Source organism: Osmia bicornis, chromosome 10, assembly GCF_907164935.1.
Source record: "Osmia bicornis bicornis chromosome 10, iOsmBic2.1, whole genome shotgun sequence".
Classification (NCBI taxonomy): Eukaryota; Metazoa; Arthropoda; class Insecta; order Hymenoptera; family Megachilidae; genus Osmia; species Osmia bicornis.
The window spans coordinates 8,152,903-8,170,253 of NC_060225.1; the positions used below are offsets into that span (position 1 = coordinate 8,152,903).

The following is a 17,351-nucleotide window of genomic DNA, read 5'->3' on the forward strand; positions in this document are numbered from 1 at the left end:
ATAGTAGTAGTAATAGTAGTAGTGGTAGTAGTAGTAGTAAGTAGTTGTAGGAGTGATATTAGTAGTAGTAATAGTAATAGTAGTAACATCAATAATGCTATTAATAGAATCAGAAGCATTATCAACGATAGCAGAAGCAGCAGAAGCAGTAATTTTAGTATTAATATTAACGTTAATATTAGTGTTATTACTAGTATTAGTATCAATAATGGTATTAATATCGATAATAATATAAAAATAGTCATAGTAATGGTAGTAGAAGTAGTAGCAAGTGTAAGAATAAAACTGGTTGTGTTAGTAGTAGCAGTCTTAGTAGTAAGAATACAATTATTAATATTATTGTTGTTTTTTTTTATTATCAATGATGGTAGTACTATTAGTAGCAGCAGCAGTAGCAGCAATAGCAATAGTAGTAGTACTAGTGGTAGATAATAATAGTAATAATAATAATAATAATATTGGTAGTAATGTTAATAGTAATATTATTCTTATTCTTATTCTTATACTTTCCACCGTTATATATAATCGTAGAAGTAGTATTAATAATAGAAATGGATGGTAGTAGTTTGTTGTAGTTAATAGTAGTAGTAATAGTGGTGATAGTAATAATAATAGTAATAGTAGTAGTTAGAAGTAGAAGTAATAGCGATAATAGCAGCAGCAGTAATAGTAATAGTAGTAGAAATATTATTAATAATAATAGTAGTAGTATTACGGATTGTGGTCGTAGTAGCAGCAATAGTAGTAACAGTAATATTAATATTAGTAATAGTAATAACTGTAACAATAGTCGCCGTAAAAAGAGAGAATAGAATAGGTTGCGGAAGAAGAAGAGATAAAAAGGAACAAGGAGAAAATTTCCTTAACGATATTAGAAATACAATTGCTTAAATTTCTTTTAAATATTACTTTTGGACGCAATCAATTTTTTTTGGCTAAATGAACGACGAAACGGTGGATACTTTGCCTCTCCCTCTTTTTTTCGATGTGATTCAAATGAAATTCTATTCTTCCAATTCTCGTCAATTTTCTCCCAATTTCTTGTTACTTGAAAATTTCATTTTTCCTTTCTCAGTGGTATAAATAATTGAACTATCCTTAAGAAACGAACCACAGAAGGCTCGTTCTTCTCATCCCTTAACGATTATCCAACCGTTTTCGCCGTCACTTCTGTTACCTGTTTTCTTTTTTGTTCGTTTATTCGTTCAAGTACTTAAGCTTTATCGTTACTTTAATGGTTAAATTTAATAGTGATGCGATAATACTTTAATAAGGCCCAATAAGGCTGCGTGGGTTTTGCGAACCGTCCCACGGTAATACAAAGTACGACTTTAGCGTTAAGAATTACCACGTGTTACTTTTTTCCTTAATTAACCGCCTAACTTTTTTCTCTTTTTCTTTTTTACTTTTTCTTTTTAAACATTTTTATAGCGCGATGCCTCGCATCGAGTTCATTGCACGCGAAAAAGTGCCGGACTTTGTCCGTTAAAAGGAAACAAGATTTTTCACTTTCGCGTCTCGTACGAATTACACTTTCAAGTAGCGAATATTAACGAAACTTTGGGAGAGAAAACGTGTATACTTGTACACGCTAGCTTATACGTATATAAAAGAATGATCGCCTCGACTGTCGAGACTTTTTTTTTTTTTTTTTTTTCAAGACTTTCGATTAGTTATTGTCACCTTGTATTGTTCATTATTCGCAGCTTATACTTTTCTTATGGAAATTCTCACTTTCGCACAATTTTTAATCGCGTTACGTCTCTTGCGTGCGCGTCTCGAATTATTCTCTTTCCTATTTATTTTAATTCATTCGAAAGAGTATCGGGGGAACACTTGATTTTCTTTTCTTTTCTTTTCATTTTTTTTAACGTGTAGTTGCCGAGTACACGTGTGTAAGTACGTATGTAATGTGTATGTGGGTGTGTCGAGTTAGGTGTGTAGATGGTGTGAGTGTGCTTAATTTGCGTTCAAAGAAGTATAACTTTTGAAACGTTCTTAAAATATACGTGGTAGCGACGTGGGCAAACACGTGTGATACTTGTATATTTTTTTTCTTTTTCTTTATCATTTTCTTTCTATAGATGGACGGTAGAATTAAAATGGTTATCTGAAAAATACATCGAAGAATTTCTTTATCGACGATAAGAATTTGAAAAGTGTATATATAAAAAAGCGCGAGAAAAATCCGTTGGACAGATCATTGACGAACCGCGTATTGTCATTGTGTATTTTATAATTATTGCCTATTTATTAACGTCGCAAAAATCTGTCACGCGTAACGCGTGATTGCAAGTTTATCGACGTTTTTATTCCGGAATTTCGCGACTCCTTTTCGAAACTTATACACGCATGCGACGTCTCTCAATCTCAATACTCACTTGCATCGACTTTTACACATAAACGCCATTGATTATTTACTCCGTAAATAATAATAATCTTTCACTTGGCTTTTTTGAACTCTTGAATTAGCCCCGTACCCACCCCAGCCCACCCAACTTTGCCCTTATACCCACCCGCCCGTCCCTTCTTGCGTTAAATGCACCCTCCCTTACCTTTCTATTTAGATTTATATTCATATTTATATCTATATTTATATCTATATTTATATTCATATTTATATTTATATATATATATATATATATATATATTTATATTTGTATTTATATTTCATGTACCTACGTGTACGTACAATTTTAATAGTACTTTTCTTCTTCTCTCTTTAACTTACTAAATCATTAATCGATACTTTCATACATTCCGCATAAAAAACAAGGCAATCGGATTGAGTTTGATCGTTTACACGTTATCCTTACACCCATCTTTAAGTACTAGTCGATTGAATCACCTCTTATGTCCGCTTGCGTTCACGCTCGCGCATTTCTCTACCTGTACATGTATTGTATATGTATCATACATACGCGACACATGTACAGGTATATGGATAATTGATGTATACATAGTATATATATGTGTATATATATATAGTCTCTTTTACTTTCATCAATTTTTACGTTCTACTTTCCTCTTTTCATCGCGCAGCTAATAAGAAAAGATTAAGCTCTTAGTAAGAATACTTTTAGTAATTTTTCTGCTTTCATACACGTATTTTGTAACTCGTTTATTAATTTCCACCCTCTACTCTTTACCTGCATTCTCGTCCGATCATTACCTCTATTTCGCCTTGCTCTAGCGACGCGGCACTTTCTATTTTCCTTAGACTTTCGTCGAATTCTAGCTGAAAAGCGGAGGAAATATGATTTTCTCATTGACGGGTGTTCGATGGACCGTCGGTTGATCTAGTGTCGTCTAAAACCGACGGTCGTTTAAAACGTCCTCCCGTCTGGTCATACTTTCTCGATTGTCCGTAATATTGGCGTCGCGTCGCGTTGCGTCGTCCCGTTTCGTTTCGTTTCGTTTCGTTTCGTTTCGTTTCATCGTAATCGGATTGCCGACGATCGAGAATCCGTTGTAAGGTAGAAAATTGCTTTTGGACCTGATTCGAGGACACACGGATCGTTTTTCAAACGGACTCTGACCGTGTCTATATCTCCGTAATACTAGGAACGAACCCTAAAGGAAACCGGATCGAGGCTTGTCTGGGAACGTGCCGAAAATCGCGTAACACGAGCCCCCTTAGACCGGTGGTGGCTCGGCGTAAGGGTGGATCGCGAAGGGTCGATAGAGGTGCGGACACGATTGAAACCGTTTCTTTTCTTTTCTTTTTTTCTCTTCTAATACACGCGTAACTCGGCGTAACTCGTTCGAAAAGTTTCGTACTAGATACTAGGTATACTTTCGACGAACGCGGAAGAAAACGGTAGGTGGTATATATGTATAGAGAAGGTTTTGATTGGAACACGAAAGTCGAGGGTAATATTCGATGGTAAAGCGGCGCGAACCCTTCGTTTCGTGGTAGCGGTATCGAGGAACACTTAGGGACATCCGCATTCGTCCACCACCATCTTTGGTAGATCCCTTTTGATGATGTTGGAATCGGGGCCGTAATAGATTAGCGACATTGGCGAGAATTTTAGAGGGGCACAACACGGTTGCATACCGGCCAGTCGATCCATTTTCCTGTATTCCTCGATCACGTGGGTGTAGTAGTTGAGGAAGGTGTCCGGCGTTCTATGCCCTGTCGCGCAATCACCCCTGCAGTAGTTGGCGTAATACCTGCAAACGACGAAGAAATACACCTTCGAGTATTTAGTCGGTGTCGCTTTGCACGCTAACGAACGTAACGAGTATCGCGTTCCTTGTTAGACCGGGGTAAGCCTTAGATGACTACGCAATAATTGCTTGCAAGTTAAGGGTTTAGGGACGTTGCACTTGTAAGCGACACTCCGATTTCACGGGATACCTTACGAGTGACTCTACACAGTCTACAGTCTACAACGATCGACGTCGCGACGGCTATCCGCTCCGCGAAAGTGTTGTCGTCGCGTGCCGTCGTCTAACATTCCTCTTCCTCCTCGTCATCGCGTGTTATTTCACCGACGACGAACAAGAACAAGGATCGCACGGTTGTAAATGAATTAGTAATCTTACCCCTGCGGAGCGATTATCCAGTCGTCCCAACCGAGTTGAGAAAAATTCACGTAGAACCTTTGCTTGCAACATTGACCCTTTATCGCGCCGCTGCATTCGACCGCCCGTCTTCTAACTCTTTTCACAGCCGCTGGATCGGTGCGAACCACTAGGAACGGTCTGTCCGGGTCTTGAGTACCTGAAACAGGGAATCCTGGGATAAAATATGATCGATTAACGATGATCGAAAGGGATATTCACCTTTTGCGTTAAACGACGAGTCGATCACGTGCGGGGAATGACCATTGAACGTCGATACGTGGACGTGCGAACCACATCCGGTACAATCGACTAACAGTGTCAATTTGTCTCTGGTCGAACCTTCGTTAGTCGTGTACCAACTGTTCACCACTCTGGTGACATCGAACTTTAGCCACCCCAATTGACCGATGTTCACACCTAGGGACGTTACCATTTCCAGATGTTGCCCGAGCTCCTACGAAAGCGCCTATCGTGAATACCTGTTCTCCTTTTTTTCTCTCATTCTTCCTCTTTTTTTCCTCGACGGTATTTGTTTGAAGCTTCCCGATCGAGCGAAACCCGACAACCGTAGCCGATAATATCGAACAAATTATCGGTAAGGCGGCTTAAGATCGCGGTACGTTTTAATGGGATTAAATTCATATAAATCGGATAAAAGTGTGAAAGTCCTTCCTTTCTTTTCTTCCGTTCGGGTAGAAAAATGACCGGGGGAAAAGAGGGGATGAGAAACGATAATCGAATAATCAAGGGATTAAAGTTACCTTTCCACGCAAGTGCGTCATGTTGCCGCAGCGTACCCTGAATACCCACAGCGTAATGTTTCTTTGGTTCGTTTCGCCCTGGCGATGGTGTTGATAATGATGGGCGTGTTTGAATTCGACTCGCGCCCAAAGCGTTGCCCTCTTGATTTTCAAAGGTTCCAACGCTGGTTCCCCGCTGGACATCGGGAATTCCAGTAGCGGTTGTCCGTTTAACGTTCTTCCTGCAAATTAGACAAATTTCCTACATTCGCATCAGCTGGATCGACCGTCGATTTCTTCCAAGTTAGATTTCTTTTTATGAGAACAGGGAAAGGGTGGAAAGGCGGGTGTCGAAAGATATTCTCTCGTGGGGGGAGGCTCGGCTCGATGAAATACAACATAGAGGAGAGAAAAGGTTGTTCGTCTGCAAACGTAACAAGAGATACATCGCGGCTATCGAGCAGGGTGTACGTGTGTGTGCGGGTAGGTTCACCCGCACGGATCTGCAAATATCCGCGATTGTGTGCGTACGTTGAGTGAAAGCAGGGCGGCTTCATCCCTTAACGGTTTGGTGAGTCACGGAGCGGGAGTCGCTGGAGGGGCGGGGATAAGCACGGGTTGTCTGCCGCCCGTCTGCCTTCCACCATCTCTTCCCCGCGACCCACCTACTATCCCTCTCTTTCCTTCTCTTTTCCCTCTTCTTCCGTTTCGTTTCGTTTCGTTTCGTTTCGTTTCGTTCCAGTCCGTTCCGTTCCGTTCCTTTCCTTTCCTTTCGCGTCTCTCTCCTTTCTTCCCCTTGCTCAATCTCCCCTTTACAACCCACCACCGCTATCACCCCATCCCCTTTCTACCCTTGCGCAACCAGCCTGCAAGCACTACCGACACCGACACCGACACCGACTCGATACGGGCACGGTCGAAGACTCTTTTACGAGAGCCAACGACATCCACACCCTCGCCGCAACTTCAACCCTCGACGAAAGAGCGCCGCGACGTTAACCACCAAGAGATTCAACCTACCGGCCTGTTGGTTGTACACGCTTAACCCCTTAAGTATGGACCAACCGATATACGTATATACGTACTTTTACATGCATAGAGAGACACGAGGATGCGTTTGCACGCGTGCATACATACAACGAGTACCTAGAGTCCCCCGTTTCTCTTTCTCGCCCGCTACTTTTATACACCCGGCAGACTTTCCGTATTCGCACCTATTCACTTTGCGCTCCTCGTTCGCGATCTTGCATCTGAAAGTCTACCCTCACCCTTCCGTACGTACACGCTTTCTCTGTCTCCGTCGCTGTGTCATTATTGTAAGATCGCGTTGGCCGGAACAAATGGAACGGAAGTTTTTATCGCGTGATCAATATCGTCCGTCACGTATCGCGACGAGCGAGGTTTTGGCTCGCGGATTAGGAGAGCTGCCACGAGACTCCAGGACGTCGTCGTTTCTCGGTATCCTTGTTTCAATAAGACCGTCGCGTTCGTTCCCGTCCAGGATTTCCAGATAACGAGCCGGAGAAGTTTGCTTCGAAAGGAGAGAGATCATCGATCGTTAGCGCAGGGAATAGAATCGATGCTTTCGCGCCAAAAGCACCCTTAGGAAGCGGAGGAAATTTCTTAGACGCGTTTGTCCATTTCGAATATGTATATCAAGAATATTTCTTCCCCTTTGTTCGATTCCTCGCGAATGGCACGATTTGCGTGGAATGAAAAAGCATCTTACCATTTTCCTTTATTATCCCTCGAATTGAGACCATTCCGCGGATCAATTTGCGAAACGCAAAATTTTTACCAATCGTCGTCCGCCATTTATATACGTACATATGCATAACAGTTGGACCGAGAGATTTAAATGAAATTGGACCGTGATACTTAGCGAACGTTCGATTAATCTGTTGCTCTTTGGCCGCGACGGGGGTGGCACGGCGCGACCCGTTGGCCCAATGCCGCCACGTTATTCCTTTCTCGGTGGATGATTTTCATTTTTTCGCTTCACGAATTCGTAAGAAGCAGTCGCGACAGAAATTTGTCGTACGAGTTAATGGTCGCTAGCTCGAGAACCGATGAATCCCGGAGGGGCGTCGTTCGACTTTCGTTCGGCCTCGCTCGAGTTTCGAGTGGATCGTGTGTCGTATACTTTTCGAGGTCGGTACATCGGCTACTTTTGCCCCTGCGCCGCAATGCGACACCACTCCGAATCTACATTCCCATTTTCTCGCGTTCCCGTCGCATCTTTCCGACCAGTTAATTTTACGCTCGAGACCGTCACTCGATCGAGCAACTTTGTCCGTCGATCGTTTTCGATTTCTTTAATCCTTGCCTTCCCGATTCATTACGATAAGCTGTCGCTTTTTTTCTCGAAAGGTTTAGCCAGGTTGATCGGTTGAATCGATATAAGTTCATCAGGGCGAAACGTTCACACGATCTAGGAAAAGAGTTTCATTAAAACCGAAAAATGGAGAGAAGGAAATCGAACGTTGAACTTTCCGTGAACTTCCTCTGGTACCGCGTTGAATTAGCACTTGGATGTATAACGTGACCTCTTTAGTTATAGTCCCAGGCGACATTACCATTCCGTATCACCGTATTTCAGTTTCGATCAGTGTCTTTTTCGGTAATTTTCATTTTTCTGATTGCTCGGACGCCTCGTTTCTCCGACGATACTTTTCATTGTACGTACGTTCGAAGGAAAGACAGGAAAACAGGGAAATTAAATGCTGGTTCGAGGGATTAAGAAATTAGAAAGCAGGGATCCTCAGAGGATCCGGCATCTCGATCTTGTATGGGAATCGACACTTTGTAACAGGGGATGACGGAGTATCTATTTCTACGATTTTCTCTTTTTCTCTTTCATCCCCCGGCTTTACACTTTCTTTCTCTTTCTGTCTGTCTCTCTTTCGTATCTGTACGACTGCTCGTAAACGAGGTTAGCGCGATCGCGGTAGAATGTGACCGTAAATTTGGTGCGGGAGCATGTCAGCGACGAAAAGAGGGGTCTCCTCGTCGCCAAGTCGTCCATTTAAGACGTCGCGCAGTATAGTAACGCGCTGAGGAAAACCGCTACGAATGAACAGAGCGACGAAAGGATCGAGCGCACGAGGGTGGAGGAGAAGAAAAGGAAAAAGGAAAAGGGAAGACGGAAAGCAAGGGTAGATGCGAGAAAAAGGAGCCAACGGAGAGAAGAGGAGAGAGAGAGAGACGAAGATATTATTCTTAAGATAATGATCCACGGTGGCCAAGAAGTTGTCTGAGAAAAGGCAGCAACGTTACCGACTCTATCCACGCGGATGGACCGTGCGCCGCGACGCGCCGCGTCGTGCGTCGATCGAACCCGCCGACTAAACTAAATTGCACCAGCTAAACTGTAAGGTCAGATCGTAAAGAAGAAGGCAAGTGGGAAATCCATTTTGGTGAACGTCTCGAAACCATCGGACGTTCCTCTCTTTCAAATTTTCCACCCGCGATTTTCTTCGAACAACGACGATTTTTCGAAACACGAGACCAGAAGCTGCGAAAGATTCCCTTCGATATGGAAATATTTGTACTTTCTTAAAGAGAGGAGAGAAAAAATATCGAGGAATCGAAAAGCGTTATCGCGCTGAACCGACGCGACGGACGATGAATAAACGAACCAGCAACAAAGGAGGAAAGAAAATCTTATTTCATCGTCCTGCAAAACGAGCTAGAGAAATGCTGAGGCAACCGCGTAGAGGGGAACGAGAAGCTAGGATCGAGATAACGGCTGAGGTTTTCGCGAATTTTTATCGCTCGATGGACAAAGAAGAATCGGGCAAATAAATCGTAACATTTCGGGCTTGCGAAATTGGTCTACTCGGATTCATCAAGCAATTTCTTCTATCCGGACAAACTGGAAACGTTTCGTCGACGAAACATTCCAATCATTTCATTATATTTACGACAAGAACGTTGCTCTAATGAAATTCTCTTCGATTTTTCCACGATGAATCGCAATGGAAAGTGTCTAACCCGAGCGTTGCTTCGACCTCGGTGCGAACCTAATTACGGAACTACGGAGAACGCGATACTGACGTGTTACTCTGAATAGTATCGCGATGTTTGCGCACAGACCGGCGATATAAGTAGCTGTTCAGGTATATCGTGCACCTTAGAGGGCCGGGGCTAGTGACCGTAATACGGTCAGTCAAATAAGAGGGTCAGATATAGCTTGTTGGTAACCCTGATCCAGATTTATCGCCACGTGGTCGCTCGCTAGGTAGCCGTCCGTATCGCGGGTTGCCATTCAAATCACGTGCCGCGATGCTGGTGTATCCGAATCGCGTTGCTTTACCGAAAGGGTCTACTTCGTTACACCGCTGTTTCTTGCTGCATAGTACACGCGAAAGAAGCGAGAGGCAAGTTTTGAAAATTATTACCGGAACGGCGCAGAAGGTGGCGTTCGTTGAAAAATCGTGCGCGTTGGAAACGTCGCGTGCCGAGTTGCCACCTGAATCGTAAATCACATTGTCGCGGTATTATCGTGCATGCACGCGATACGTCGCGATACAGGTCCGCGAACAGCGATCTTTCCACTTTGTTGCATTTTAAAGTTTTCCAATAGGAATAGGGAAAACTGGGCGTTTCCGAGCGAAGCAGCCGCGCCTCGTTGATGGAAGAGAAAAAAAGTGGCCAGGTTCCTTTTCGAAGGTAACGAGAATCGCGGGTAATTAACGCGACTAGCGTATCGAACTAATCTCTCTTTTCAACGTTTTACAACGATCGGGGTGAAAAATGATGTTCGCCTCTCGAAGAAAATTCGATTTTCTTTCTCTTTACGATAAAAAATGTCTGGAGCGAGCGCGCCAAGCCGGGATCGCGAAGATTAAACGGATCGAGTACACGGGGTTGGTGAACCGTAAAACTCACGCAGTTTGGACGTCGTTGGATTACGCGATCGGTTAGTATGCAGATCGAGATCTTCGCTGTGTGCCAGATAAACGATAAAAAATCAAGAAACCTCCAAGTGGGAAGGGAAGAAAGAGACGAGATAAGAAAAGAAATCGAAGAAAGTACCTTCAAGATGAAGGATACGTATGTAAAGACGAGTAGAAATGGAGAAGTAGAGAAAAGTAAAATAGCATATCGCTGAATTCTATTGTAGAGCATGTAGCGCGGCAGGATGAAGAAAGTCAAGAGAGAATAAAGGGGGTGTAGCAGGAGATGTACGAAGAGCGGCGCCCCGCTGGAGCCACGTGCATCGATCTGACTAGAGGCGCCAGCCGTCCTATCCGTCGGCTCGTTCGTCCATGAGTTCGACCCTGTCCCACTCCAACGCATCTCGAACCCTCCTATCCCGTCAGCCTCCCTGCTCCGATATTCCCACCCTATTCTTCCCATTCCCATTCCCCATTTCCCGTTCCCCTTGCCTATCGCTCTATCGCAACCCCTCGCGGCCATCTCCTCCTCTTCCTCTTCTTCTACTTCTTCTCAACCCTTTCCAATCTCTCTTCTTACACCAGGAACCCTTTGTCGAACGGCAGGACACAGAGAGAACAAGGGAGGATCTCTCCCTTTTCTTCCTTTACTATCACCGTCTGGAAGGTCGTGTCTTAACCCCATGCACGCGGGTTCGTCCCTTGGATTCAACCAGGTTGAACGAACTCGAACGCTTTGGTACACGAGTTTCCTCGCGCAACGCAACTGCCCCTAAATCTCCTGCTCGCGAAATAAAACGCAACTCCAGTTGAACGATCGTGACACTGAATTTCCGGATGTAACCACGCCTTTCTAGTAGAAATTTAAGCCGAATTTCCCGATCGAGATTCTTTTTGCCTAAGAATTTTCGGAAAGGAAATTATGTATCTTTAGTTTCGAAGAAGAGAAATCGCGGAGGGTTGGTTGTTGTTTCGAAAATTACACGACAATCGATCGAACGAGATTGTTCGAGGTGTCCAGGGTGAAGGAGTTCGACCCTGTCCCGCTCGAAACTATCTTCAACTAGTTGTCGTCCTGGTTCGTCAGCCCCGATGTCGTGACCTTCCAAGACTTTCCAGTATCCTCGACGACCATCCATCGTATGCGCACGCGAATCCTCTTGATGCCACGGCATCAAGCGTGAGGGAAGGGGTTGGAAAATTCGTTTCGACACCGCCCGCACCGCGGATACGCGAATCGATTGGGGGAATCGATAAACATCGGTTAGACTGATTGGGTTAGGTAAAACGATCGCTCGTCTTAACTCGGGAAATTCAAGGTCAAGGAAACGTCCCTGGGCACACTTTATCGCGGCGGATTTGGAACGGATTACCGAGGGTGTCGCGTTTAATGCGCTTCGAATGGCCGCGATTACGTCTCGGCGTATTACTTAATCGAAGACTTACGCTCGTTTCAGTCGCGTCGCGTCGCGTCGGTAAACAGAACGGTGCTAATGAGATGCTGGGAAGAATTTGTAAGCCTCGTTTTTAACGAGTAAATTCGTAGCGTTAAAAAGTAAGCTTTCAAAATGGAACCTTGCCCCGTGAAAAACACGCGTGCCTTGCCTTATGTAATGTCTTAAGGCACCCGCTGTGTTTCGCTGTTCAACTCGAACGTTGGTTAAACGCTTTATACAACGAAATGATTCATGCAACTTTAATTATTGAAAAGGAAAAGGGAAGTAAAAGGAAACAAAGAACGAAATTTATTCGTTTGAAAGCAGCTAAAGGCCTCGTTTCCCATAGATAAGAAGAGGAAAAATTCGTTTTCGGTGATGGAAATTGAAATTTTCGTGGCAGGAAAATTTGTGCGCGCACCTAAGAGGAAACGAAGAGCGAAAGGGGTGGAGGAGGGTGAAAAACAGGGAGCAGGACGCGACGGATCCATCTAATTAACCGGGGCAAATGATTGTTGGCAGAGCGTGTTGCGTGGGGCCGCCAGCCATGCGTACGGACAAGTTAGTCGTCCGTTTCCAGGCGCGACTATTACTACGCTTCTGCAATTCCCTGTCACGAGTAATGGTTTCCTCTCGTACATGAAAAACTCGATGCACAATAAACCGCCAAAATTATGACCGCAGGCTTACGGCATAGGCGATGCTGATAGAATGGACCGGCAGATACGATGGTTCCGAGTGGACGGGGATAAAATAGAGGAACGGTTCGAGAAAAGAAGCCGGAAAACGAGGAAAACTGGCGGCAATGACAAAGCTGTTTCGCGACTATTCCATCCCTCAGCTTCTTTCTTTCGTTCCTTCTCGAAATTTTGCCAAATTTTCTGGTTCGATTTTTCTAGCCCGAGGGGAGAGAAAGGAAAACTTCTAAACGTATCCCGTCCGTGCGGTTTAATCTCGCGCAATGCGACGTTCTCGTTCGGAACGAGTTTCACCGAAACGCGTACAGTTCAATTATTTTTCGTTTAAGACTTTTCCAAACTCGTTTTGCCACGTTTCCCTCAGGATATTCGTAATTAACTAAATTTTAACGAGGAATTGCGCGTCTTTTCTTTACGTTTCTTCTCGAATTCGAAGGTAACGCGTGCGAACAACGGATTTCTCATCCGATGGTGATTCGATGCTCCGTAATTCCATCGTCTGTCGCATTAACGAAAAAAAGAAAGTCCGTCGAACGAAAAGCTGGTAGCCCGTGCAACCAGGGGAATCAATATCGGAGAAGCGATGGTAGTTTATAGTTTCTTTAGTTTCTTCAAAAAGAATGACGTGTTCACCGGCTATCTATAGTGGAGGGCGACATTAACGTCGAAGTATCACGCATGCCGCATTACGATGCGGTCTCTGATACAACGATATCAGAAAAGCCGAGCAACACGAATTCGTGTACGCGAAATATTCCCTGGTCCACCGACACGACCTCTCCGAGCAATATTTCTCCTGGAATGGTCTGCTTTCGCGCGCGGCATCGATCTGCGGATTGGCTAACAAAAAGAACGATACGCGAGATGCGTCGAGATGACCAGAAATTCGAGTAAGCGAGTGAAAACTGGGGGGGAAAACACGATTTACCGATTCCTTTTCTGTAGAAAATGATCTTCGGTATAGAGGTAGACTGGTAAGAAAGATCGATAGATGACGGTCGGCGAAAAGAAAGTGGTAATTGATGGAATCTCGTTAAAGGCTCGTTAATTAAACCGTGGCGAACGTTAAGTAGGAATAGCGTGGCAGGAGCGTAAACGATCGCCAACATTACTGCTCACTCTCTACCGGCGACTAGCTCTATTACCCTCTTATCGTTAAACTTGGAGTTGCTGAACTACGGAACGAACTATAGACCGCTGTGGCGTGACACCCATGTCCGCGAGCCACGTGGCTCGAGGCGTGTGGCCACGCATGCATGCGAACCAAGGTGTCATTCGTGACGTTACCCTCTACGTACACCTTTCGCCTTCTCCCTCTGACTAACGGCAAATTATCATTTTCTTTCGCGATTCGATCCGTTTCACTTTTGCGAGCTCGGCCGGAGGGATGAAACGAATCGAATCGAATCGAATCACAGGTTTCTCGAGTAGCGTGCCTTGTGGAAAATTGCAAGAAATCGGCCCATCGTGTTCTCCGTAATTCGGGTATCGATAAGTTGAGGGAAATTTTTTGGGAGGATATCGTTATTAAGGCGAAACTTACCGGGCTCGGCGAACGTGATAATCTCGGAGGTTCTCGCGTAGAAATCGTCAATCTCCTCCTGCGAATCTTGAGCGTCGCGTTCTCCGTAGACTTGATAGGATGAATCAAACCTGGAGTTGTCTTTAGCCGAACTCTCGGCTCGGTGATCGAGATTTTTATAGGAATACTCGTCGCCGCCGTAGAGAATGTCCGGGGAATAGACGGTGTCATGGTCGTCGTTCGATCTGTCGGACGGATAACGAGACGAGGATTGTGCCTCGGCTCTGTAAAGTGTCTCGAGCGCCAAATGCCTAGGCACCGTGGCCAAAGTTCTGTTTACGTCCGGTCGCGTTCTAAGGCCGAGTTTAGTTAGTATCTGATGCTTGATCGCCTCCAATCTGAGATCGTCCGGGCTGGGCGCGGCGGTATCCTTCGAACCACCGCCCCGATTCGTCTCGTGAATATGCTGCTGGTGTTGCTGTTGATGCGGGCAACCGGGACAAGTATGATGATGATGGTTTTGTCGCGGTTCTACCGGCGATAGGGTTAAACAGCAAAGCGCTAATCCTATGAGAAGCACGTTCGAAGGTAGCAGGGATCCTCTGTATCTGGAAAGGATACGAGGCGAGGAAGCCAATTGTGGGGGTTGTTGTACTCGACAGTATGGAGCTGTATCGATCGGTGGATCGATCGGAGTTTCGGCGTTTCTACGTCGACTACACTCGTGCGTCTTCTTCCGGAAGAGCCTCTCGTTTCGACCCGCGTTCGAGCTAAGTCCAGCTCCGTACGGCACCTGGTGCATCTCGGCGGCGAGTCACCTCCTCCACCCCCACCACCACCTCCTCCTTCCTTTTCCCTCGGCCTCCTGTTTTCCTCGTCGCCGATCTTCCGTCCCGTTCGCGATCGGTGGATCCGACTCGGTTTCACGCGATCGCCGATCACCGATCCGATCAGGCTCGTTTCTAATACTACCGATAGATCCAATCGAATGGAGATGCAGCCCGATACCGGCGTGCTCGTCGATGCTATTACTACGATCGAAGGGAACCCGATGGTCGGCGTGTTTGATGGGAATCCTGGCCTCTGGCCGGCGGTACAGGGACAAACGGTTACGCTTACAGGAACCTGTTGACAGGCTAAAGATCGGCGATGACGATGACGACGACGGCGACGACGACGACGACAGGGAAGAGGCATTCTCGCCTAAACCCCCCATTACCAACTACCCGGTGCCGCTGTATCAGGATCGATCTCACCCGCAAGATGGACCGCCGTAACCGGGTACACCCTATTCGCGTTCTCGGCCATTCGCGTTCTCGTTTTAACCGTCTTGCACGTCCACGGGTTACGCGCCTTATCCTTCTTTCTTTGCCTTCTTCTTATTCTTATTATTTCCCTTCTTCTTTCACTCTTCCGCTTCCTTCGTGTACCGTTTCCGTATTTCTTTTCCGCTTCTCTCACTTTACTCTTTTACTACGTTGACACCTCGTCAAATTATCCTATGCGTTTTATACTAAGTACGATCGGAGTAACATGACAATTTAGGCCTGCGATCGGGATTATTCAACTCGTAGAGATCGCGTTTGACTCCGATCGGTTTCGATACAAACGACTAGGGTCTCCTCGACTTTCTTGGACACTTTCTACGCGTACCTAATATCTCACTACGACTAAGATCCTCGGAATGATGCACCATTTAAAAGCCTGGCACGGCTACACGAGTAACAAGGGGCATTCGAGCCGAACCGATCCTTTCCTCGACAGGATGGATCCCCCTGTGCCTGTGCGTCTGTGTATGTTTCTCTAGCTTTCTTTTTATCGGCTTTCAACACAGATTCTAACCGTTCAGTGTAACCGCGATCCTCCAAGCGACTTCTCGAGGTTCACGAGCCATTGCGGAACTATCGATCTACCCGCGTACATCCTCGTCGATCTATCGGATGCGGCACGGCTAGCTAAAAGGCCCGTTTCGCTGTACAAGGGGTGGAAAATATGATCAACCGTAACTGTCCGTTGCTCGCGCGTCTTTCTAATTGTCGCGTGTTTTTTCTTTCTCCTTTCTCTTGTTTCGGCTCGTCGATATCATCCACGATAACAACGAAACGCCAAAGGATCCCTATTACGACCGAAGCACGCTTGTCGGAGGCGCGCCGGACACTGAGGGGCATCCACCACCACTACCAATACCGATACCACCACCGCCGTACCATCACCGCCAGCAGCAGCAGCACCAGCACCACCGGCACCAGAACCAGCAGCAGCAGTAGCACAACCACCACCACCACCACTATCGCCACCGTAACCACCACCGACCAACGAAACACTATCCACCCACCCACCACGATATAGATACCGCAACAACCGGCTAAACTCCCCGATAACTTTATACAAGCGGTCCCCTATACCTTTACTTCCAACTTGCCTCCGTGCCTTTTCTCTTCTACCTCGATACACGGTTACTTACACGTACATACAATACTCGAACCTCGTCGCGTTCGTATCCTCTTTCTTACGTTCTTCCCTTTCACCACTTTGAGTACCTGAAACGGTACATCCTCCGGCTGACCGAATCCTTGGACCACGTGTTCCAACCCCAGCTGGAAAGTCGGACTTTTCGAAAAATACGGGGTAAACGTAGGGATAACGTAGAAACGAAAGGGTGGGAGAGAGGAGCAAGAAGCACGGACCTCGAAGAGTCACCACGTGGCTCACGCGTGGTACCGTGCGCTACGTGTATCCTTCCGTTTCGCTCTTCCGTTGAATCGTTCAACCTCCAGGGTTGTTCTACAAAATTGCGAGTTTTCTTAAATTGAAACTTCGATTTCGTGGTATTTCGTAGACCATAGTTCGATTTCAAAGAAAGAAGCTAAAGAGCTTCGAGGATGGTTGTAACGGTGGAGATTTTCTTTGCCCTTTGCTTTTCTTCCTTTCGATCGACGAATGTAACTGATAATCGACGTGTCAATAGCGGCTGTAACTTGAACGGTTCGCATGTAGACGGTGTAGAAAAGCAGCAGAATAGATTGAAAGAAAGATAGAAAGAGAAGCGAGCTAGCTGTAAGCATATTGATCAGAAGACGGTAGTTGGCCTCATGCCACGTGGTGATGCTGCGAGAGGCGCCGGTCTTTTCTCCTATTATGAGCCAAGGTTTCTATCTCCTTTCCTTACTTTCTTCTAGAATCGTTCGTTTCTTCGTCGTAATCTTTCCTAAAATCTCTCCCACTTCTTTCTATTCTCTCTCTTTCTGTCTCGGGTAACATACACCCATACAGAGGCGAGGGTTGCCCCGCGCACTCCACCCCTTTGTGTTTCTTGCTTTTCCATCGTTTCCATCGTTCTCCTACGTTTCTCCTTACGCGTCAACCGGGTTACCGAAACGCTTGTAATCGTTTCTACCGAAAAAGGAACTGAAACGATGGAGACCATCTACGATTTCTACCCGATCCCTGATCCCTCGGCATCCGCACCGAAAGGATAACTTCGG

The 17,351-nt window shown here is 45.7% G+C and overlaps 2 protein-coding genes across 2 annotated transcripts in view; one reads left to right on the forward strand and one right to left on the reverse strand.

Moving 5' to 3' along the window:
- The window catches only part of LOC114875584 (cullin-1), a 58,759-nt gene that overhangs the window by 3,456 nt on the left and 37,952 nt on the right, over positions 1-17,351 (forward strand). The window lies entirely within an intron of this gene.
- Positions 3,432-15,964, reverse strand: LOC114875588 (inhibin beta chain). The gene is made up of 5 exons (XM_029186024.2): positions 13,888-15,964; positions 5,334-5,554; positions 4,792-5,026; positions 4,552-4,729; positions 3,432-4,176 (listed from the first exon to the last, which is right to left on the reverse strand). The coding sequence occupies exons 1-5, from the start codon at positions 14,666-14,668 to the stop codon at positions 3,936-3,938; spliced, it is 1,656 nt and encodes a 551-aa protein (XP_029041857.1). The 5' UTR covers positions 14,669-15,964; the 3' UTR covers positions 3,432-3,935.

What these genes read in the sequence shown, in the direction of transcription:
- LOC114875588 (XM_029186024.2), bottom strand. Translation starts at nt 14,668, where the DNA reads ATGCACCAGGTGCCGTACGGAGCTGGACTTAGCTCGAACGCGGGTCGA. An exon ending in TGACGCACTTGCGTGGAAAG is followed by an intron (nt 5,027 to 5,333) that starts GTAACTTTAATC and finishes GCGCTTTCGTAG; the next exon opens with GAGCTCGGGCAACATCTGGA. An exon ending in TGGATAATCGCTCCGCAGGG is followed by an intron (nt 4,177 to 4,551) that starts GTAAGATTACTA and finishes CGTCGTTTGCAG; the next exon opens with GTATTACGCCAACTACTGCA.